The sequence below is a fragment of the Electrophorus electricus genome, chromosome 6 (genome assembly GCF_013358815.1).
Source record: "Electrophorus electricus isolate fEleEle1 chromosome 6, fEleEle1.pri, whole genome shotgun sequence".
In the NCBI taxonomy this organism is placed as follows: domain Eukaryota; kingdom Metazoa; phylum Chordata; class Actinopteri; order Gymnotiformes; family Gymnotidae; genus Electrophorus; species Electrophorus electricus.
Window position 1 is genome coordinate 25,674,051 of NC_049540.1, and position 24,338 is coordinate 25,698,388.

The 24,338-nt window shown below is 39.7% G+C and overlaps 1 protein-coding gene across 7 annotated transcripts in view; it reads right to left on the reverse strand.

The window, feature by feature from the left end:
- The window catches only part of ehmt1b (euchromatic histone-lysine N-methyltransferase 1b), a 38,622-nt gene that overhangs the window by 13,288 nt on the left and 996 nt on the right, over positions 1-24,338 (reverse strand). For 2 of the 7 annotated variants that reach the window (XM_027003666.2, XM_027003670.2), the window contains exons 2-9: positions 4,510-4,597; positions 3,916-4,403; positions 3,430-3,577; positions 2,933-3,069; positions 2,414-2,569; positions 2,105-2,176; positions 1,199-1,316; positions 832-1,011 (exon numbers count right to left, since the gene is read on the reverse strand). In XM_027003666.2, the coding sequence (XP_026859467.2) occupies positions 832-1,011; positions 1,199-1,316; positions 2,105-2,176; positions 2,414-2,569; positions 2,933-3,069; positions 3,430-3,577; positions 3,916-4,403; positions 4,510-4,597 (1,387 nt within the window). The other 5 variants (XM_027003667.2, XM_027003665.2, XM_027003664.2 and 2 more) reach the window with 5 other exon arrangements.

Here is a 24,338-nt window from a genome sequence, read left to right on the forward strand (position 1 = left end):
CACTAAAATTAATTGAACTTTAGCCTAAGTAAGCTTTTAACGTTAAATCTATTCGCACAAGGACACCGTTTGCTTGTGAACCAGGCCCCAGTTATGTGTGAAATACAATTTAAACTATTGATAGAGACATTTTAAAATATTTTACATTAGATAATATTTTATTATTTTACATTTCATTTTACAGTTCCAGGACACTAAAAAGAACCATATGGCTTCTTGACTTAAATTAAAAATTACTTCATCGAGCTAAAAGGTCATTGGACGTCTGCACATCCTCAGCTAGATGCATTGCATTTTTGGGAAACAGTTAAACATATCAGAGATGCTTGACAAAGTTGTTTATGGTATGGATGTTGGTTTCAACACCAGGGGGCACTCTTTCCTTAGGGACTGCTCTGCTGATGAGTCATCTGAACCAGCAAGGCAACAGTATCAACTACTAGGCCTTCTGAGTTTGTAGTCACAGCTTAATGAACAACAAACAGACACCACCCAAAGCAAGCTCTGCTCAGTAAGTACAAAATGTTCAGAGATACTAATCAATGTTTAAATACCCACCATTTTAAATGTCACTGTTGTGACTAACAATTAGGCTGAAATTAACAGTCCATACCACCAACACTACTACATATTTACTCCAAGAAAACGTTAAGTGGAATAAATGGACAATTTGAATCCAACTAAAGGTCCCAGTACAACGTATTCACTCAGGACATGATTTATAAGTACATCTACTATACCGAAGTATATCTAATCAGAATATGCCATGTGAATGGTAAAAAAACAAAAAACAAAACTGTAGTATGTATAAGTACAATGGCTTCTGCTCACCTGTGGTCTGAGTATTCAGTAGAAGTTCTTGGGCTTCCAGGTCGATTGAGTCTAATGGAACCTCCGTGTACTCTTTGCCTTGGTCATCAGGTGTGGGGGAACAGGCAGGGCCTGGAACCGGGGTCAAGGCAGGGGCTTGGCCTGGGCTCTGAGCCGCTGACTGAGTCTGGACATCCACACCTGAGGGGAGATCATCAGCGACACTATTCCAACACTATGCGGCTCAGGGCAAGCAAATTATAGTGTTTTTGAGAGAGGCCTCAAGTGTTGAATCAGTGGTGCTTCTCATTACAATGTTTAGGCTATGAACTGTTTAAAGCAAATTAGCTCTATAATTTTTACTCATATGAAGGAGAGGGTACTCTACCAGGAATTCCCTCGGACTTAGACTTTAACTTCTTCTTGCGTTTCCGGGCTGGCCGTAGCCATGGGTTGTCTCCCTTGGATTTTTTTTTCAACTTCTTCTTCAAGCTAGATTCCAAACTCTGAGGTAAACAAAATCACTTGTAAACCTCAAATCTCATAAAAAACCCAACTTATTCGTCACGAAGGCCTCAAATACATCTTATCCAAAACTAAAATGTTGTTTAATTACATTTATGGCATTTGGCAGACGCTCTCATCATCAAGCACAACTTACATATTTATCAGTAGGACAGTATGTTTGTTCCCTGGGAACCGCCTGGGAATCATTATCACCATTCTCCACCTCCTCTAAAAGGGGAGCTACTGGAGCTCATACTGATGGGGGGCTCATATGTAAATGACCTCAGCCCATGGTTATGTTTGATCTGGGTATGAGAGCGCATACCTTAATGTCTTAAATCAGACCTAGTTTGTTCCCATCAAGAACTCACAACTGACTTGCGTTAATCCTCTGACTGACTGACCAATCAGGGAAAGACAAGTGGATAACACGTCATAATATTACTACATGGAGCTTTCAACTTAAAGAACAAATATGAATATAGACCAGTGCGTTTCCAGTTTCATAATTGAAAGATATGACAAAGACTGCCCTGAAAAAGTGCAACATACAATTTCTTTTCATCTCTAAAAGTATACTTGAATCTGATCCAAAGATGTTTCTCCATTTTTTTAATCATAATACTGCAAACAGAACCCAAAAAGACACAAAGGCCCCTGAATAATATAAAATCATAGTTCCAGCTTCAAAAATCTTCAAAAATCTTACATTTTTCTCAGGGCTTGACAAATGATATGTCGGTCCAGATCAAGGTCTTTAGATTTGAGGATATTTTATAAATCTCACCAAGTCAGATTCCTCTTCCTCTTCTTCACCTTCTTCTTCTGCAGACTCCTCAGACTCTTGCTCATCACCAAGCTATATCACACACAAGCAACAACCAGCTTTAGATAAAAGATTTGTGTTTGTTTTGTATTTTATACCGATACTGAACTGATTTGTCCCCAATGTTTTAAGTTTACTCATTGGTCACCAATACAGACACAACCAGCTCTGTTTATTGGTTGGTTTTTAGCTTAGCTGACAGAAAGAAAAAGAGGAGATGGACATCAGCAGGTAGGTGAACAAAATCTCAAAAATTAAAAAAGGCCAAACCTGTGGGACAGAAGGTATTCTGCTGCCCTCCTGAGATGCTGGGACAGTCTCTTCTCCAGTCAAGTCATCTTCCTCCTCCGAGTCCTCCTCCGACTCCTCTTCCTCAGACTCATTCTCTCCCTGCTCTCCATTGACCTGTACAGCCTCTTTTGGCTGCTGTAGAGCAGAAGAGGTCAAAGAGGTCATTGCTGCTCTCAACCTTATCAACCAATCGCCTCAAACCAGCTCAGAATCAGCCTGTTCTCCGATCAACACAACAATGCAAAACAGCTAAACAAGTTTTTCGAGGATTTTTTTGACAAGATATTACACAATCCACATACTTTTTCTATGTATACAATCCATATATGTTTCGGATGACACCCTGTCAGCAGCTCGCAAATGTGCAGGCTGCCAACAGAGCATGAACCGAAAATAAAAGCAAAACTTTCAACATGCATCAAGGTTTTGTCTGAACTTGGCTGTTGGGGAAGGCTTACACGTATTCCTAAGGTGGAGTTCATCTGAGTTAAATCTTACCTGAGGACTGGGTGGAGATTGTGAGATACGCTGGAACATCTCCAGTACTGTGCGCTGCTTCAGGACTTTGGTCTTCTTCTTGGGAATGAGGCTGTACGTTCCCATCTTTCTCTTCTTCTTTCTCAACACGGATGCTACTGAGCAAACAAAGGCATGCATTTAAATGTCTACACAACACCAAATGCAAACATGCCAATATAAAAGAGAAGTGAAGTTATGTAGAGGACAAATAAATCTCTCAAACTTTTGTTGCCTTTTGGACGCTCATTATGGATGCTATGACATGCTTGTCTGCATTCAAGAACATCTGGTATAAGAGTCAACAGGTGTGAGGCTGCAACAACTACAAATAGCCTGAAGTTTTAATATTTTATCTGCAAGATAAGCTCATAGTTTTAATATTTTATCTAAGTGGCTGGTCTGACAATAATGAACTTAAAGTCAGAAAGCCTGTCAAACTGAACAGAAGAAGCAGGGTTAGCATGTTAGGCGATAACCTGTGTGTGGCTTGGCTGGTGTGGCATCTGTTTGGCTCTGAGGTAGCTGGTTCTGAGTGGGAGGGATCTGTGGAGGTGGCCCAGGTTCAGCTCCATCTACTCTCTCAGGTTTCACCACACTTGGCTCTTTTGTTTCCCTGTTTAAAATCTGCAGTAAGAAAAAATTAAACACTATTTCAATGCCCTGAGTGGAAAAGACAGTTGTATTATGACAAAAAAAAAAAAAAAAGAGACCTAAAATGAGAACATCCAAGAAATGTAAAATAAATAAATAAATAAAATTAATTACCATAACCACTTTTTCAGAACATTCTTTTATTTTTAAGATTATTAAAATGCATCTTCAGTCTTATGTACTTAACAGACTCTACTAAAAACATATTCATGTTCTATTTAGATAATACTTCTTGCATATTGCTGTATCTTTACACACCCATATCACGTTTGTGAATTTATTTGCACAACACTGAAAGAACCAGCCATTACCTTTAGTGGCTGATTCGAGGCTGGCCTGGACATGGTTTTGCGTGCTCTGTGTATCGTTACAGGCGGAGGTGTTTTCGACGCCATGCCATTCTTAGTCTCTTTTTCTGAGCGCCCCTCTGCCAAGCTGGGCCCTGTATCGATCCTTAGAGTTCCCAGGCCCTGGGGCTGTTGTGTTGCTGAAGGAGGGAGTGTTTTAGAGGCATGCCCTGCAGTCGAAGTCCCCATGGGGGACCAGCTAGTCCTATGCTGGGCAGCCGGTGAGTCCTCCTGACCCTTACTGAGAATATATCCATTACTGCCCATGGTGGAGCCATGAGGGGGATCAGTCTCTGGTAGCCCATTCTCCGTAGCTTGCGATGGGACAGGTGGCCCTTGGACGGCATGGCCCCGCTGAGCTTTTCTTGCTTCTGCACCCTCATCGGTCCCATTCATATCAGTGTTGTTTTTGGAAGGTTCTGCCAACCTACTCAAGCAGGCCCCGTCGCCCCCTAGAGAATGGCCCAGAACAGCAGATTGCATAAAAATGACCATGAGCAACAAACCCACAAAAATAAGTTCCAGTGATAAACACAGCAAAATGAGAAACAAATTCACCTTCTTGTAGTTCGCTGTGAGCGTCCTTCATGCTCTCTGTCTTCATGGATTCTTTCTTCCCCAAAACCCCCTTGACCAAACCGGCAGGCTGAAACACAAGCTTCATTAGACTACAGCAACAATGGCAAAATACAATCTTAATCAGAGCCCGCCTCACCCCCACCCCCCCACCCCCCAAAAATAGAGGATGAAGCTTCCGAATGAGTACTCTTTAAAAAAAAAAAGTGTCACAGCTTTAATAGTCAAAAATCTTAGCAAAGGTTATCAGACTTAGCAATTATACTATGAAGTAAGGGCAAGGATAACTGAGATAAATATTAACTTTCCAATTCAAAGGAAAAGATGCTCAGAATCAGAACTTTACCCTTAAAAAAAGGAATGCTTTTCTCAGGAATAGAAACATAACCAAATGGTCAAATTGCTTCTACTGCAAAACCCCCCACACTATCAGAGTGCATGAGATCAACAGAAAGGAAAAACATGGAGTTAATATATCATCTCTTGGGAATGCATTTCAACAACACCTCAATAACAAGAGCTTTGATTGGTTGGCAGAGACTCCATCTGAACAGTGCATCTCTCCACATCTCTCTCTACAAAGAAGTCTACCCAATGTGAAAGTAGTCACGAAAGATATTTTCAGGTGCCTAAGGTTATTTATTCAGAACACGTTCTCAAATTCATAGGAAGAATACAGCCTACAGTATTGGAGATCATTCCTGACTCCTTTGTTTAGCGCATTTTATACAGGTTCACACAGATATGAACAAACAGAAAGCCAGTGCAAGGTGTTAGAAGAACAGGAAGAGAACACAGACCACACATAGGTCCTAAATTAACATCTCTTCACTCTTGCTACCTCTAATCACCAAACCTCCTTCACAGTGTTTTACTCCTTTAATCCGTCTCCATTTCCTTTTTGTTTGGTTGTACCATTTAAGTTGCACTTGGCTTTTGGCCCAGTTACAGGAGACAGCCAGAGCCCTGCAGTGAGAGTGTCATCTCCATGCTTCGTTTGGACAATGCACAAACTGCGTGGGGTCTAATGGCCCCTGAGAGAACACATGACTAAACCAGCAGTTACGTGTCCATTGTGACGTGCAGCGTGAAAGGCCTGTGCTCTGTGAAAAATCAATGTACAGGGACTTCAGTGGATAATTGCAGGTCTTGCTCTCTTTTGCCAGCCTTTAGATTTCCCCAGTCACTGCACAATGACTCAAGTTGAAATGCTTGCAAGCCACAAAGAGCAGTGAACCCACTGATGCCTCAGTGCAAGTATCTCTCAATGAGCCAAAACACAGACAGACAAACAGGGTGGCTACATACAAATCAAGATCTTATCAAAACTAACAGTATCCTGTTGGCAAGCAGCGATGCTGATCCAGCTTTGAGCTTTCTCCAGCTGTAGGCAGGCCACAATCCTACTACTCTACACAGGGAACCTCCAGAGGGACAGAGTTAAAGCCAGTTGATTGCCTATTGCTCAGGAATGAGAAAGTGTTAAGCCCGTCCACTCAACACAGAGCAGAGCAAGTTCCTCTGTACGATTACAGTCAAAATGACATCTCTTTGTACCAACCCCTCCCTGTGCTCGCTCTCTGAGCTCATTCGTCAATCCAGAACCATGAAGCTATCAGGGAATGTGTGGACACTGCAAGAGAAACAAACAGGTTAACATATCTATCAGGGATTTCCACTAGCCACCCAATTTTCATATCTATAATTAGCAACTATTTCAAAAGGCAAACATTAAATAGTAGGCAAGTGAAACTTTTTTTTTCCCCATAAAAGGGCAGAGTCCAGTTCAAGACCTGTAGACAATGAAGAGTCCACTACAGTCAACTGGTGCTGTGCATCTGCTCATATGAAGTATTCATATAACACACTCTCACTCACTTGGCAGCCTTCAACATCTACTGTGGGAATTTTCAGCAGCCAGGCTCAAAAGAAGGTGGTCAGAAGGTGCAGTAATTACAGCAAAATCCAGGCTCTTCCCACTGCTGCCCCTCCCCCACCCCTGCCTAGCTCCTCAACCCTCATCTGATTGGCAGCCACACCAGCTGCCTTCCGCAGGACAGTCAGAAAATGTCTGCCGTTCGTTGGAGCTGCTCTCTCAATAAAGGTCGGTCCCTCTTTCTGTTTCCCTCTCTCACCACCAGGGGAGCCACTTCATAATAAGAGTCCCCCTTTCCCTAACCAACCCAATCATGTTCTGGTCCAATAAAACCAGGAGAGAGATTGTCATACTGCCCCTTGATTGTATTCCTCAGTTCAGGGCTAACCGCTGTTTACCCAAGGAGCTTTTCTGTCATTAAAAAAGGAGCTACCATGGCTTCCATCATGGCCACTGGTATGAGCACTCTGAAAGCACTACTGTTTTTCCACAGAGGCCCAAAAACCCTTACCTTCTTTAGGGGCAGTCCTATCCATCTCTGTTTCTCTTAATTTTTTTTAGATGTCAAGCAGATCACTGTGAACTCTCATCTCATAAAAAGTAGCAAGAGGAGCCAAGAGAAAGACTTGAAAGAATCTCTAATACTTGGACATGTTTAATAAATAAATAAAACAAACTCCGTTATTGCATTACTAACATTTAAAGGCATACTTCCCCAGCTCTTTCTGAACTAGTGACATATGGCAGACACACTCAAGACTTCCCAACCAAAAATGATGTAGTAGTTTTGGTATTGACCTCTACAAGCAGTCAGCAGCCAAGGAATGAAGTAGCCACAAGCTGTCCTTCATACCATGCAAAGCCCAGGTAACTTGTCAAGCTGCTCTAACTTAATTGTGAGACCTGTTCGGAAAACCAGCACCATCCATGGTTTAATACATGTGTCACATGGTTAGAAGACATGTCTTAAAGACCGTCTAAGATGACGGGACCTTAAATTGAGCTAGCTTGAGATCTGATTTCCAGCAAATGCCAGCACCTCTACTCACTTTTGAAGGGCTGTCTATGACAGCACAGATGTTTGCTCTCTCCTAAGCCAACAACCAATGCTTCTGCAACCTTATCCACTGGCATTTCCTGCATGAGAAGGTGAAGTGTTTTCAAACCTGGTCTTAAATGCACTTGTACACATTCTTCACTTCAAATGATCAACGAGCAACTTCGCATGATCCAGCTTTGAGCCATATTAAGCTATAAATGTAGCTCAATGGCCTCTTAACTCGGTTTAAGGAGCCTAAACTCACTGCTATGCATTTTAACCTACAGATGTTTTTTTTTAAAAAAAACATATTTTTCTGTCCACACACCACAGACATGAAAATGGATAAGCGACTACTATGACTTTTTTTTTTTTTTTTTATTAGAAAAGTTGTTGCCTGCTCACACAACTGATTTTACCATGGGCTAAATTATTAGCAATCTACTTACTATAGGCTAGTATACAGAGATCAAGTTCAAAATGGGGGGAAAAAAATAAGATTGGCTACAAATAGTGGCGTTCTCTCTCTCAAGCTCTCCCCCTGCAGGGCAGATGGAGCATGCCCAGTAGAGAAGGGGAGGGAGAGGGAAGGGCCCTCCGCTTCTAACCGCCATTTCCTAACCAGATTGTTTACTGACACAGGAAAGACAGCAAATGTTTTTGTGGAATAGGGGGCGTTTGAGCAGGATTTGTGACATTTGTAGGACGGGCAACCAATTTCTATTATTTCTAATGAACTCCTCGAAAGGTTCTCGCAGATATAAGACATAAGAAAAGCATAGACTTTGAAATGTACCTGGGAAACATTAGCATAATTTACATTTGTCTTTATAATAGCTTAAGAATGACATCAAATAGGAAAACACTAAGGATCATTTAATATTAGAGTCCTTCTTCATCTGATGGGTAACTGAGTCTGCCAAGCTGTTTCTCCAAAAATAAATGCCATTCCATTGCAGAAACTGAAGCAGCTTACTGTTTCAAAAGCAGGAGCAACACAAGCCCTAGCTCATATAAAATCAACGTATTTGTGACTGCCCATGGAAAAATACGATTTTTCTTTACATCTGCATTAAATTCTTTGATATGTATTTTTGATAAAAAGAATAAACCAAACTATTAAGCTTCTTATTCCAGCTGAGACTTCAATTCATGTCAGTTTGATACCTATACAGGAGGCCAATGTTAATGAACAGTGACTACAGCTTAGGTTAGAGCAAAACAAAATATTAGTCAATGTTTTTTATACAACACAGCAGCATGTAAACTAAATACAAACTTGTATACTAGTCAAGTAAAATTTATTTATATAGTGCTCTTTACAACAGCCATTGCCACAAAGCAGCTTTACAGACCACAGTGAGCCAGGCAAAGAGTGGCAAGCAGAAACTACCCAAGAGCCAACACATCATTAAGGCAGGTTTATAACACAGATCCCATGCTATTGTATAGTAAGCCACTCAGGAAATAACAGCCTGAATTCATGCAAGGATGTGGAGGACATCTAAAGTAGAATGCAAAAATGAGACTAGTGGAAATATGCAGCATGCATCATACTCATTTTTCAATCAACCCTTCTATCGCACTACGTCTTAATTAAACCTCCAAAAAAATATTTAGAATAAAACCAAAACAATATGGTCAATGATTAACCGAATGAGTGTACCAACAACCCCTTTTCAGACCACTACAGCTTAAACAAGCCCATCACAGACTTCCTGTACCATATAGGATCATACAAGGAAGGAATACTGTGATGGATTAACAAATGCAGAGGTAAGCCTGAGAAATCATACACACTCTACCAACAACAATAGTCTCATCCCTAAGACACGCTTTCAAGATCAAAATCCTCACTTCCGGAAAATTATGTTTAGAAAGAACAAAGGAAAGAGGTCTTTGGTACAGATGCAAAAATAACCTTCCTTAATGTCACTGTGGGTGCTGCATTCTTTCACTCATTCACTGGCTCCTCCAACGGTGGAGATGACACTAAGCACGGTATTCACACTGGTTACAGAACCTGTTTCTTGGCGAGATGTCCCCTCAGCTGGGACAATGCCTCTCTTTCCCCATCTTCTCTTTTCAAAAATGCAGTGAGAGAGAGAGAGAGAGAGAGAGAGAATTCCTAAGACCCAAAAATACAACTAGGAAAAAAAAGAAGCAAGCATGATAAAATTATTTTGCTTTCGGAACATTTAACCTGTTATTAAAACTCTTCTTTTGGTTAGGCCAAGCTTACTCAACAAGTCCAAACCTGCAATAATGCATTATCTTGCAGCAAACTACATGGGACTGTTGTAATATTTCCCTGTTCTTTACAAATATTCGTGTGCCAATCCTGAGCCAGTAGAGAAAAAGAACAAGAAATAGCACCATTGAAAGATACCCCTAATATATGAAGGTTCTCAACAAAAGAAGAAAGGCAGCCTATTAATTGTTTCAAATAAGCATCTTTTGTTTGCCATTGAGAGATGAGACCAGTCCTCTTCTTTGCCTGCAATTGTCCCATAAAATGCCCATAAAACCAGACAGCAATAATCCACTGGATTCTCCTTCTGCAAGTTACCAAGCTAACAACATTTAGGCCATGTCACCCAGCTTCCCATTCACCTCCGCATGAGAAGCAGAAGCCAATATGTTTGGCCACAAGGTCCAACAGACTCTGGTAGTGGGCTCTGCTTCAGCCTGCAGAGCTTGTTCACAGGCTGCTGACCAGAGCACTGCACAGCTGAATCTGAAGCCTGGATGCCACCTCTCAGTCACAGGAAAGCTCCCTTCTCTGAGCGTGAGCACAGCAGGCAACTCTCAATGGATGGAATGTGAAATGGAGAAATAAAAGGTAGATTGTGGAGGAAAAAAAGGAAAATAACAAGGGAATGAGCCTCAGATGATGAATATTCAGAGCCAGCATGGAAGGAGGATTGAGCCAGCATGGAAGAAGGATTGTTCCTTTGCTAAAGGTGCTCCTCCGGCAGCATCATACCTGCTTTCTACCGATGGCCTCCATTAAGGGAGAGAGAGAGCCTCGAACAGATTGCTCTTCTTTTTCCTTCTCCTCCTGCATGCAGACATTCACCCGGCTTGCTGGTCACGTGACCCAGCAGCTCCCTCTGTTGGTCGGCCTCGCTGAAGCTCGAACAGAGCATGCTCAGTCAGTTCATATTTCAAATGTTTACTTTCTTCTTCTTAAAGGAGGGCACCAAATGAAAGCAAGCAGCCATTTCGCTGCTCGCAAAAATAAAAAATAAGGAAAGGTATGAGGAGGCCAAAAGGAACATGCCCTCTACACAGCCAGAGGGCCTATTCCCCACAACAGCAAGCAGGACCAAGAGTGTTAGCAATCCTTAATCTCCTCATCTACCTAGAGGCCTTTAGCTCCTCTGAGCCTGAGAAGTGTCATGAGAGACTGAAGGCCAAGACAAAATCAGCACTAACAAAATGGCGCAATGTTTACAACATCGAATTGTAAGTTACAAGAACAACCTGTGAAATCCAAGCCTTTTGCTTCTACAAAGTCAGTAATTTTATTACATCTAAACCAGAGTTAAATTAGCATATGCAGAATAATCCTGTACTTTTTATGCATCAGTTGTTACTCTTACAAAATTAAACTGAAGGCATCCACTAACCAGTATCTGATCAATCATTAACTGATAAAAACCCAAGAAGTATCTAGGTTCTCAGGTTTCATAAAAAAACAGAGTTTAACATCTTTTTTTTCAGGAAAAGAAAAAGGGATTCAATACAAGACGATCTGATCTGAAGAGAGGCTGTTGTGTTGCTTTGGCTCAACAGTGTCAATGCAAAAGTACTGTATGTCTTTCTAACGCCTGCCAAAAAACTTTTCAGACATCAGAGCAGAATTAGAGAATCATTAACTACCAAAGCAGGGATAATTGAGAATTAGAGGTCCACTACCAAATCTAAAGACAAAAGAACATTTCACACAGGCCAGAATCTTGCCACACTGCTGGCTCTCATTATTATTTTTTCAACCTTTTTCCCCCCCTTCACAACAGAGTTTAAAGATCACTGGGCCACAAAGGTGTCCCGCTGTGTTGTTCTGCCCAAGACTGTACTGTCAACATCAGACTGCATCACTATGCTCACCAATGGAGCATGCTCAGTGGAGTTTCCGTTAGCCATTTTAAAATTCACCTCAGGCTGGCAGGCAACGCACTCATCAGAGTCAAATCTACTGGTCCTTATGAAGCCCTAGTTACCACATTTAGAGCCTGATGCCTCTAAGCATATAATGTTTCTTCATAGAGGAAGGCAGAATCTTCAGTTCCATGTGTTCCATTTTGGCAACAAGCTCTTCTGCTCGACTGGTTTTACAGCGGGGGAAGGCAAAGAAGGAGAGTGTGTGAGAGACGGGAAAAGAGCCACAGAAGGATATTAGGAGGGAGTGAGCAGTAGGGAGAGAACGAGAGAAAAAAGGGAAGAGAGTGTAAGCATTACAAAGAGTGGGCTCCAGACACGTGCTCTCCTACACAACCCCGATAAGCCAGAGCCATTTCCCCTCATGGTAACTACAATGAAGTGTCCATGGAATGCATTAGCTTAAACACACTTTTTATGAAAATGAAAGCATAGTGCTCTGTGCATGCAAAAGAGCTTCCTACAAGTGACCCGAGTTCTCTAACAAACACTGCACCCCATCTAAAATGAGAGAGACAAGGAAATCCTCATCCATCTATCAGCACTGAGCTGTCTCTGGGAAAATAACATAGCATAATATAAAAGGTAGCAGCGTACCGTAGTCTTACCAGGACAGCCATTTTCCAACCATTTACCAGTATTGTGTAAGCCATTCAAATCTATATTTAATGAACCACACATCGACATGCAGCATCATTTCAGCTGAGACATTATATGAAGCATTCTATCTATTTATTCTGAGGGACAAAAATTGCACAATTGCAACACTGGCTTTCAGCTCACACATAGATTAAATGCAGAGAAAAAATGAAATGTTTGAAAAGATGCTATTATTTTCCTCCCTGTAGCTACGCCTGGTGAAATCTCAGGAGGCTTTTCTTTAACAGACAAATTACTTGCCCATCTTTAAACTGACATTCATGGTACCTCTGTTCCCTATTGAACCAACTCCCCTATGAAAAGCCCTTCTCTCTAGAAGGGTTAGAGAAACCACAGGACCAGGTATTAGAAAATATCTGAAAGAGCCAGCACAGAGCCTCTGTCCAACAGCTGTCAGGAAGGCCTTCCCATCACCTTCTGGAACATAAATGGACAAGGTAATCGAATTCATCCACGTCAGTTAATGGATCAATCAGATCATCTGCAATTTAACAGATCCAAAAATAACTGAATGGTAAATGAGAACCTTAAATTTAAAGTTAAATGGAAAAAATAAGGAAAAGAAACACATAGGATAGACTTTGGCCTATTTTCAGGAATCAAACAGTCTCTAAAATACCATACTAGGTATATATTGGCAATGCATTTTCCAGAAGAGAGACTGAAAAATGGAGAAGCAAATAATCCTGCCTTGTTGTAAGTTGAGCCCTCCAGCAACATGGCAGTACCTGGCTTAAGCTGTGGGTCTCCATTGATGGGGGAGGAGGAAGAGGGTGTAAGCAAAGCTCCACTGACTAACGTCTAGCTTCCCGCACAAGCACCGTCCCTGCTCAGGTCACATGATCAACTCTCTGTAGAAAGCATTGACATGGCCCTCTCTGGGCATGCTCAGTTGAAGCTCTGCTGTTCTTCACGAAGAAAGAAGAGCAGGAAAAAAACAACAACAACACTGCAGCCATTTCATGGAATGGTGTGTGGATACAATGAAAGAGCAGATTCGATGCAGATTTGTCTCAGATGTGTCTCGGATTAAAAATGTTACATATATAATTTGTGAAGGTCTCTTTATATTAAAATAGAAGCACACTCAGCATACAACATAAAGCCTTTGGATCTGTCTTTAGGCTTGGAGTGGTGCAGAAATGTGAGTCCTAGCTTCTGACCACTTTTCAACAGACAATACAAATCTTATGATTCAAATAACTCTCCATCAACAATGATCAGGGCATTTTTGAAACACAATCTACATTAAAATACCAGACATAAAACAACAAGTCAAATGTTTCCTTTCTATGTATTTTGTCTCGACATGAAAAACCACTGCTGCTTTTATGGTGACTGGTGTGTCAGGAAAAATAAACTGAATCTCTTGTATTACATCTCCCTCATTGTTTCACTGTCCCACTCAAGACATTCAGCTCAGTAAAAATCAGTAGGCCTAAAAACAAACAACAACAACAACAATAATAAAAATAATATTGTTTTATATATAAAATTATTAATGGGGTAAGTTTCAAATAACACTTTGGGGAGGGGGCAGCACCCTCCAACCACACCTATGTAATTTACTTTGCACAAGCTAGATTCTAAATTCTTTCTAAAAGAAACAGGGAGAAGTTTCAGTTGAGACGCATTACTCATGCACTCCATCAAAGATGAGGTAGTTCATATTTTTGCCCATGTCTACCATTATAAAAGGACATTCAGTGGTTGTCTGCTTTCACATTCTGATCCAACTCAATTGCTATAAGCGATGTTCAGCAATCGCAAATGAAAAAAACGGTACGGTTACACAAAGCATATTCATCAAAATGAAAAGATGTGCATTACATGTCCGAAACGCAGTGCAAATTAAAAAGCTGCACGCAAGTTCAGAAACTCTGCAAATCCAGCCACAACACAACAGAAGTGTTGCCGGAGAACACGCAGGAGGATGGACCCCTATGAGACTAGCAATAACCAAGTAGCTGATGAAAAATAATTATATTTGAAATGATCATTGGTTAGGCTAGAATGAACAACTGACCTATTCATCCTCCACATTCTTGAATATTTACTGTTTCTATGTTGTACAGAATGCAGCCTTAAATAACACTAATAAAAATACCATTTAACACGTCCAAGTTTCTGTCTTAATACATTATTTGCCTACTACCATGACCAGCTGGTCAGTTGTCTTATTCATACTCTCTTATATAAAGTGCTATGTTTTTACATGCATACAAAATGATTTGAAATCAATAAACACTCAATGTAGATATATAAACAGAAACCGAGTTGCATTAGACAGTATCCCATCAGGTTCAACTGGACTGTAACATAGTAACACTGAATGTAGCTAGCTAACCTATATATTTACTGGCAGGGTCAGGTTTATATTTTTGTTGGGTTTTTGTATTATCAACATACTTGAAGGCAGCATTCTTTACAACTTTGCCTTTACAACAAACGCAAGAATGCGAAGCGCGAATAGGCCAATCGTTCAGGCTGTACCGTATACCAATGGCAAAACAGTGCTAACCACAGACACACACTTCTTTTCACGAGCTGTTCAATTGTCCATACCTTTTCTTCCCCCGGAAACAACACTTCCATTTTGATGTAACTGGATTTGCAGCATTTCTGATGCTGAATGCGTGATCTGAATTTGCTTCGTGTTTCCGAAATGCAGCGTCTGTGTCGTCACTGTTAATAAAGTGTTTTCTGAATTTGTATAGTGTTCATGAATTTGCATCATGTTTCTGAAATGCGGAGGTGGGTCGTAAACACGCTACATTTACTCCTTTACATTTACTAAAGTAACTTTTCGAACAAACTGTAGAGCCATTTTAAAAGAGGGTACTTTATATTCTTACTTCAGTACATTTGCAAAATCAAACATTTACTCTATTATATTAGTCAATGTTCCTTCTGTTACATTTTAAAATATTTTTAAAATTTTGTAAGTTTTGCCACAACTTGTCAAGTGTGGAAGGGTTGGTGAAATCCTAAAGATGATCACTGAGTGAAATCCCTCAATATGATCACTGAGTGCTACCACTTTACTTCAGTAAGTTAGACATCTGGACAGTAGACCAACGTAAGGGACAAGGAACAGGCACATTTTCTGCCATGGGACTCAAATTATTATATTTATGAAAAGCAGCTTGCAATAAATCCTTTTCTTTAAGGCTCAGATGTGTGTGTGTGAAACTAATACTCTGTCATAATGCTCTTTCATTATTAATATGAAAGTAAAGTGTGGTCCTGCATCAGTGATATTCTAACAAAAAATAACTAGCTAGCTACGTAGCTATAAACTACAAAAAGCAGAAAAATAAATGCAGCAGCTGAACTGAATTCATGGCATGTAGGAATGCATAATTCATATTGAGGCATATTTTCAGTATTATAAAAGGTTTCAAGATTATAAAATGATGGTTTGTTATTGATTTTATATATTGAGATTTCTTCTGACCACATAAAGACGCAGTTGTTATCTAGACGACGTAGGACATCTATCTAGTTAGCAAGCCAGCCTGACTAATCAGTTGCATAATTGCAATGTAAATATAAGAGCTCAGAATATTCCCAGAAACTCTATTAATCACAAAGTAATCACCAAATCCAGTTTGATGCTTGTGACTTGTTATATGCTCAATATTTAGCCGATATGAAAAACCTCATGTAGCTTAAACATAACACATGAACTAAGTAGGACAAAGACCTAGAGCAAAGAAAAATAGCTGTTTATAAGGTATTTTTGCATGCTGAATACAAATGTTTTCAGAATTTCTCTAATCAACCAGTTTGTTTCATTATATTTGCATCTACATATATGGCATTTAGCAGACATTTGCCAAAGTGCTTTTAGCTGTCTACTTAGAGAGGACAAATAGTTTACAACAGATTATACTTCACCTATCGTTATGTATAGCAGGCCTGTGGAAAATTGGTACCAAGGAAAGTGGAGCCCCTCTATGTTGGCAAACTATTACTGGACAATTAAGAGGGATGTTTAAGCCTGTACATATTTTTAGTGTAATAACAGCCTTATTTATAATTATGTAACCTATATTCATGTACAATTCACTTAAAAACTATGCCTGAGAAACAACTTTAAAACAGATTTTAATTCAGCACAAAAACTATAAGGACCTCATATTTTACATGGTAGGACACACACACACACACACACACACACACACACACACACACACACACACACGTACATACATGTTGCCTTATGTTAGTAATAAGTTAGTTACAATGAAGTAACTTGCTACTTGTTTAGTCTTTTTAACAGATACTTATTTACTTTTACTTAAGCAATTTAAATGACTACTTTTACTTCTACTTAAATAATTATTGTTTTAAAGTAATATTACTTTTACTTGAGTACAGTTTTTGGCTACACTACCCACCTCTCCTGAAATGTAGCGCAAGTTATCATTTTGATATGTTCTGTGTAGTTGCTGTGCGATTGGCAACTTGCAGCTACCCATTTTCCGATAAGGCCCGACTTTCTGAGTTGGGGGCGTGTCAGTAACAAAACGTCATGCTGCTTGTCGGTATGGAGGCTGCTCCAACAGTAGACATTAGAAGTTTTAAGATCATTAGCGGTAGTTTTGCACTGTACTTTTTGTGGACAACTTGCACTTATGTTGATTAGTAATAGTAACAAAGCTAATCAGAAGAACCCAGAAAGAGTTGCCTCATGCAGATATTTAGTTTTTTCTATGTACATAAACAACACAAAAACAAAAGGAATTCTCTCATGGCATCCATTTCCCCCGACCAAAAACGAATTGAACGCAAACCATTTCATAATTACAACCTCTGAACTAGTAAGTAATTTCCAAGGAGGGCTTGAAGGTAGCATCTGTGTGCATGCACAACTGCGCACTACTCTGCCACTGACAACATCAGCCACTGCACACAAAAATGTTGCTTTTTGAATGAATAAATTTGTTAGTCTACTGCAAGAGGTGCAGTGGAAACAAAATATGTGAGCTGCCATTTTCCATCGGAGAATTTAAACAATATAGACATTTACTAACCAACAATTTTCCAAGTTGAAGGTGTTTCGAGCCAATCAAATTCAGGCTTATTACATAAAGATGTTGATCCCAATGGTGTTGCCAGCAGACAATGCTTCAATTGTATTGTTAGGAGAGAGCTAAAAGCCACTTTTTTTCAGGAGGGCTAGCTAGCTAGTTAATAGATTGAATGCAACTTTCGTTGTGGATGGGATAATATTCAAAATCAAAACAACTGGTGGTTTAAAAAAAAGTATGATTAAAAAAGCATTTGATATGCTCTGACTGAAAGTACATTGAGAGAAATTAAATTCACATTACCAAATTCACATTACAAGCCTGTTAAATTCCAAACTATTTTTTGGTTCAGAACGAATGTGTCCGTTTTGACTGTTCAAGTTCATGATTGCAAGTGGCCAGTGGGGGACCTGTCTAATGTGAAGTCATCTGTTCCCACACATGCCTTTCGCTTTGAAGGACCAGTCAGTTCGTCGGCTGTAAAAGTTCAGGTCAACTGAGCGAAAAAGCTAGACGGCTTGCTTTTGCTATTTTCGAAGCTATTGCTGTCAATGCTGTTGCTCTCGCTCATTGCTGCTTTGCCGCGCTGCCATTCTTGGCTGATGCATATAGGCAAGACACATGAATTCTGATATGACCATTCTCATTCAAGTTGCATAGCCACAAAATGAATATGAATCTGAAAGGACCACATGCAAAAGTGACTCAAATCACATTTGAAAAGATCGGATGTGTGCGTCCGCACAGCCCTGACAAAAATCAGATCAGTGTAACATTAAGGAAACAAATAAAATGGAGGAGTCACTTCAGCTCAGTAATGTGAATGGAGCCTTAGATTTTGTGTCCCTTGATCCCATTACCAGCCTTAAGTGACTCAAATGTCTGAACTCTGCACTCCATTTGGAACAGTGTGGGAAGCCCGTGTTTTCAGTTACAGGTTCTAATTTGTTGACTGTACAGCTACGTAGTGTCACTTCGGAAGTTCCAACAGGCTGTGAACAAGTCCTGAGGCATCTTTTCAGTTAGAGTGCTGGACAATTTTGAGCCAGAGAAAGGTCAAATTTCACATGCAGCCAGACAGCTTATTCATTTAAAAATTAACATGCTGGTTTTGTTGATCATATCCATCATTGCAGAATGATGCAACTGGATTCATCCGTGTCTCAGCCACCAGAGGGTGTGACGATCAGGGTTTAAACTATTCATGTTTACTACATAAAAACCTCTGGTAAAGGCATACGTAAAATATCACAAACACAATTTTGAAATTTGAGCAAAATACAGTACTGCTGTAAAAATTGCTGAAGCACTCATATCACTAACCCACCCAAGTTGATAAAGGAGACTTGAGCCATGTATATGATATTTCTATCAAGCCGACGAAATTTAATATTCAAAAAAAATAAAATAAAATCTAGTAGTAGATTCCCTGTAGCTTGAAATTTACTTGAAATAAAGTGGCTTGAAATAAAGTGGGAAGTCAGTCCTAAAAGGTTAACAAGCACACATATACGTATTTTCATCTCAGCTACTGCTAGCCTAGTCTCATCATATAACTTTTTTCTCCTCTTTGTGAGAAGAAAGTTCAAAAGCAGTGCATTTGTAAAGAGGTCGATAGCTGATACCAAATGTGATCAATCCAAGAAATTACGAGGAAAGTTTTCATTAATCAAATCTATATGTGTAGAGTGAAAATGAACTTGATGTTTTTGGTATACTTCTACACCACCATGAACGATAACTTGGAGCCTCTCAGCTGGTCTGCAATAAGTTTAAGCTCCTGGGGGGCTGGAGTCTAGTGACTATCCTGCTCAAATACAACTGATTTCTACTGAGCACTTCATTGCTATGTTTCTTTGGTTTGCTGTTTAACTCAATTCTTCAAATAAATGTAAAATATCTTGTGACCCCGCTTAATTGCAATTACTGTTCCAGTAGATGGACGCATATGTTTATCTAGTTTTATCTAAATGCATTTACATTTATTGCATTTAGCTGACGCTTTTATCCAAAGCGACTTAAAATTATGACTGAATACAACTTGAGCAATTGGGGGTTAAAGGCCTTGCAACAGTGGCAACTTAGCAATGGTGGGGCTTGAACCAGCAACCTTCCGATTACCTTAACCACTGAGCTACCACTAACAATATGTTAGCCTTTAACAAATAAATTAGTAACCACAAATACATTGTCTCAAAACAATAACGTTGTTTTTGTCAAAATTGTGTAGCCTTTATAGCGTAGAAATTGCAGGTTTTATCTAACAGAAAGAGCTGTGGAAATTTACTATTGATTGAACATTTTGGCAATTATATAATTAGCTCATGAAAGATGGAAATTAATACTGAATATTGAAAATGATATCACTGGAGGACATTCAAATATTTAACCTAGTTAAACAAATAAGCATTTTCCATTTTTCCTATCTTGATGGTTCACACTGATAATTGCAAGTGACCCAGTTCATTGGCTGTACATGATCTGGTCGAGAGGGTTTAAGTGACCCAGCCGGCTTGCTTTTTGCAGCTACGGTTGTCACTGTTGTTCTCATCCATTGCTGGTGCTGGCTGATGACGACAGCAATAAGCACCTGCGTATACGCAAGTGTCACGTAAATTCTGATCTGACCACTCTCATTCAAGTTGCATGCTCACAAACTCGATCTAGGACTGCACACAAAAGGCTACGTTAATATTAGCAACCTAAAGGCTATGTTTACAAACCTCACTGTTCAATTCAGATTTTTTTGATCAAATCGGATTTGCCCATCTTGGTGGTTCACATTAATAATCACAAGTGACATGTGAGATGACTCATGGTATTAAAACAGGCATAATGGATAGAATAGTATCATGTATCACATTTTGCTCTGGAAGATGGCAACAGGTTGTCAGCTGTATGCAATCAGGTCAAGATGGCAAAAACAACACAGTTTGTTTTTGCAGCTACTGCTGTGGGTCTGGTCCATTAATGTTTTACATCGCTGCCGGTGATGGCTGATGACGACAGCGGCAAGCGTCCACGTATAGGCCAATAAAATAAAATAAAATAAATAATAATTCACATGAATTCTGATCTGACCACTCTCACTGAAGTTGCATGGACACAAATTGGATATGAATCCGATCTTAGACCACACATGAAAGGCCATGTTCACATTACAAGCCTCATTCAATTTCGATTTTTTGCTGAGATCAGATTTGCCCATCTTGCCTGTCCGGATTCTTAATTGCAAGTGACCTATATCTCTAATGTAAACACATCTATCCTCCTAAACATCACACATGCATACATGGATACATATTTGTACAAGTCACCTGTGTCATCAACAAACAAAAAAGGTCGTATTTGAGTTGACACATGGTATTAAAAGCACAAAATGTATGGGTTAGTAGCTCATGTATGCATTGCACATTGCTCTGGAGGATGACAAACAGTTCAACAGCTTTACATTATCAGGTTGAGAAGGCGAAAAAAGTCAGACTGATAGCTTGTGGTTTTCATAGCTATTGTCACTGCCAAACCGGTTTATAAGAAGCCTCTCCACTTCATATTCCTCTAATTATACCAAAAAATGACTGCCGAACCCCAGAGGGCGCCTGAGAGTCGTCTATGAACAGGGGCAAATTGAGTTTAACAGCTAAAAATGAAAAGTCTCTCACCACTTGGCCAGGATCTTCCTTTAATTTTGTAGAAAGTAGAAGCCTGCATTACTTTAAAAATAGAAAAGAAAACCTGTATATTTCCATTTTTCTGTAGTCACCGAGTTTCATGCCGTATGATACAAGCATTTATGACACTCCAGTGTCAGCTCACCAATCAGTAACTCAGTAGCAGAAATGCTAGCGGCCTACTGCCCAAACACCCATTTGTTTTCAATTTTAGCTATTTAGCCCCATTGACTCCATTCATTTATTTGAACTCTCGTCGGGGACTAGCATCTGACAAACCCAGAAGACATTAAAGAGTGGAAATTTGTCTCTCTACAAATTCTCTGGGTACTGGTGTTGCTCTCCTCCATTGTTGTTTTGACAACTACGGCGCAAGCATATAGGCAAAAAACCACATAAATTCCTATCTAACCGTTCTCCTTCATGTCATATCAGCACGAATCAGACAGAATGTATGAAAGTAACAAATCTGATTTGACAAGATGGGAGTTGTGTCCACCCATCCCTGAAAAAAAAATCTGATTTGTCTCACATTAAGGCAAGACATAGAATTTGAGTTGCTTCATGTTGGTAGGTGAACATAGTCGAAGTGCCTCAAATCCAAGTCTTGCCCAAAAACAAAAGCAGCATTGTTACCCACTACACTATAGCAGTCAATCACTGGAGTTAGCACCCCCCACGCCTCATTTCCCCCCCAAAGAACAAGAGTCCAACTTATGTCTGGAAAGCAGACAGGGCCAAAATCATTACCGAAGCAATATGCATTTACATTTTGTTGGGTTGGGCTTAAGCTTTAACTGTCCAAATATAGCCTAGGTGGAACAATTTTTTTCTTGTTCTATTCATTCTGTGGCTTTATAACATGCTACCATTTTCTTAAGCAGCACAATATAATAATATGACCGACATTTACATTTTACTGTTTAATGCGCTGCAATCTGCACCAACTAGCTCAGGGGGGACTATAAGACACCATGTAACTTGCAGTACTGCGTGTTAAAAATAAATAAATAAAAAGAAGCCTAGCCTTATGCGTTGGGGGTGGGGTTGTTGCTTTTTTCATGCTGTACTCAACTCATACCAAACCATTATGTCCAATCTGTGGTATAAAGCGAACCGTGACTTCTGTGTACTGTTACACCCCTACTGTGTAAGGCCCATGAAGTGCTAGTGTGTTAATGAAACAGAGAGCATAAATGGCATGGCAAAGGACGTTATCTGTGCACAGCTAAATGCAGGATTTAGCTTTAAATAAGCATGCTGACAAATCTGTAGATAACCGCACACACAATGACTGAACCAAATCTCAATTAGCTCTTACCCAAAAATAAAGAGTAGTCTTGACAACATGTCAGTTAATAGTCAACCACAACAAGTCTCCAAAACAGTTTAATTAAAAATAAGTTGTCAAAAATGTGTAGGCTGTCAGGCACAGAAACAATTTATTTGATATACAGTACACTAGATCTCAGACTTTACATTTCTAGCCATCTTGTAGCCTTGTAGAAAATGCTTAGATTTGGCCCAGTTTTCAGGTTGGCCCATAGGTAACCAGGGCAACCTATGGAGTTATGCATCTACAAAGGCTCCTAACAAAGACAGCGCACTAAAAAAATGCTCATCAGGTAATACAAATTTAGGTATCTTGTTTTGTTTGTGTGTGATTTCCTTTGCAACTTGCGTTTACATATTAATGGAAATAAACTTTGTCGTTTGTCTTAAAAGTAAGACATGGAAAAGAGTGTATAGCCATAAAATGTATTGTCCACACTGTGTCAGAGGTTATGTTCTGCACAACAAAGAACTATCAAACAAACCCAGCACCAGTTTAAAAATATAGCTTGATTGAGAACGAACTATGGCCTAAGACTAACCCAAATTATGTAAGTAAACAGACAAAGACTAAACCAGAGATATATGGCTCTGGCTACATGCAAAAATCTTTTAGAACGCATCAAAAATACAACAGAATCATAAACAGGCAGCACAATGTAGGTTTGAGTTACATAATATGGATATTGTGATATTGGTTAACAACTGATATATTGTGAAGCCTTTTGATTCACTGCTGGTGTATCACTCAACTCCAAAATCATTGTTCTCAATTTCAAGGAGTCCAAAAACCATGATAACCAAAACCTTGCTTGTCAAAGTTTTCTGACATGAACCTGGTCAAAAGCCATTTCTGTAAAGAACAGTGAAATGTGTTTTCCTGCTTTAAGCCAAATATTGCCTTTCACCAGCAGGACATTTCCTGTGCATGCTCAGTAAGGACTATAGGAATACAGAAACATATACTGCAGACATTAAAAAGTAGTCCTGGTCACTTTTGACAAACAAGGAATCCTCTTGAGATGTTTGCATATGTACACTCAAGGTACACTTCTATCACAGTGACTTATTACTAATGTTAGAAACCTGCACTGAATTTCAGCTTTTCAGAATTATCAGAAAAATCAGGTTTCCCCATTACCAAGCCTGACTTTGTAAACACAATATCCATCAAGACTACTACGCCATTAGTTCTAAATCAAAAGTATCAAAAATGGCCCCATGCACACAGAGGAACATGGCAATCAGACAGCAACAACATTCAGAACAACACCTGCATTAACCATTCATTAAATTACTGATTTTCTAGCACACTTATCTGACTTTATTTAAGCCTGAGATTCATTATTCAATTCAATGAGGAGCAGTCCCGAATGTGACGAAAGTGGATGCGCCAGATTTGGCCAGGTAGTACAGATCCAGTTACGCCTACAGTCGCAGGAACCTTTAGAAAACGTGCATGTAATTGCGTTCTTGCTTCCTAACTTGGAAGCACCAGCAAGTAGTGTGAACTGAATGGAATATCATGAGCGTATGGTTCCCTCTACAGGCAAAGAAGGGTAGGTTCCCTCCGACACCTAACACTTTTCTGTAGAAATAATACAAGTGGGGTAAATTAAGAATGACATGGAAATAAAGGCTATCGGCGCAAGCCACACATATCACGACTTCAGCATAGAGAATACACAGATATATAGCTAGTACTGTTAAGGGAAATCAACCAAGAGATTACATTAACAGGTTACAGCGGCTATATGACTGAATCTATGCACTTCTACCAGTCATTCGCTGGAAAATACACTAGCAAGCTATTACTAGACAGATCGACAGATAGATAGGTATCTCACTCTGTTCGGTGTCAGTCTAACAGAATTAAGGACTAAAACAGACAGAAATATGAAGGTGAGGACACTTGACAGCAGCAGGTAGCTTTAATAGACTGGCAGTGTATTTATTCAATGACCTTTAAAATCTAACTCTATCCAGCTAAACTGACGCTTTTATTCATCAAACACGTGCCAACTTTGATATGT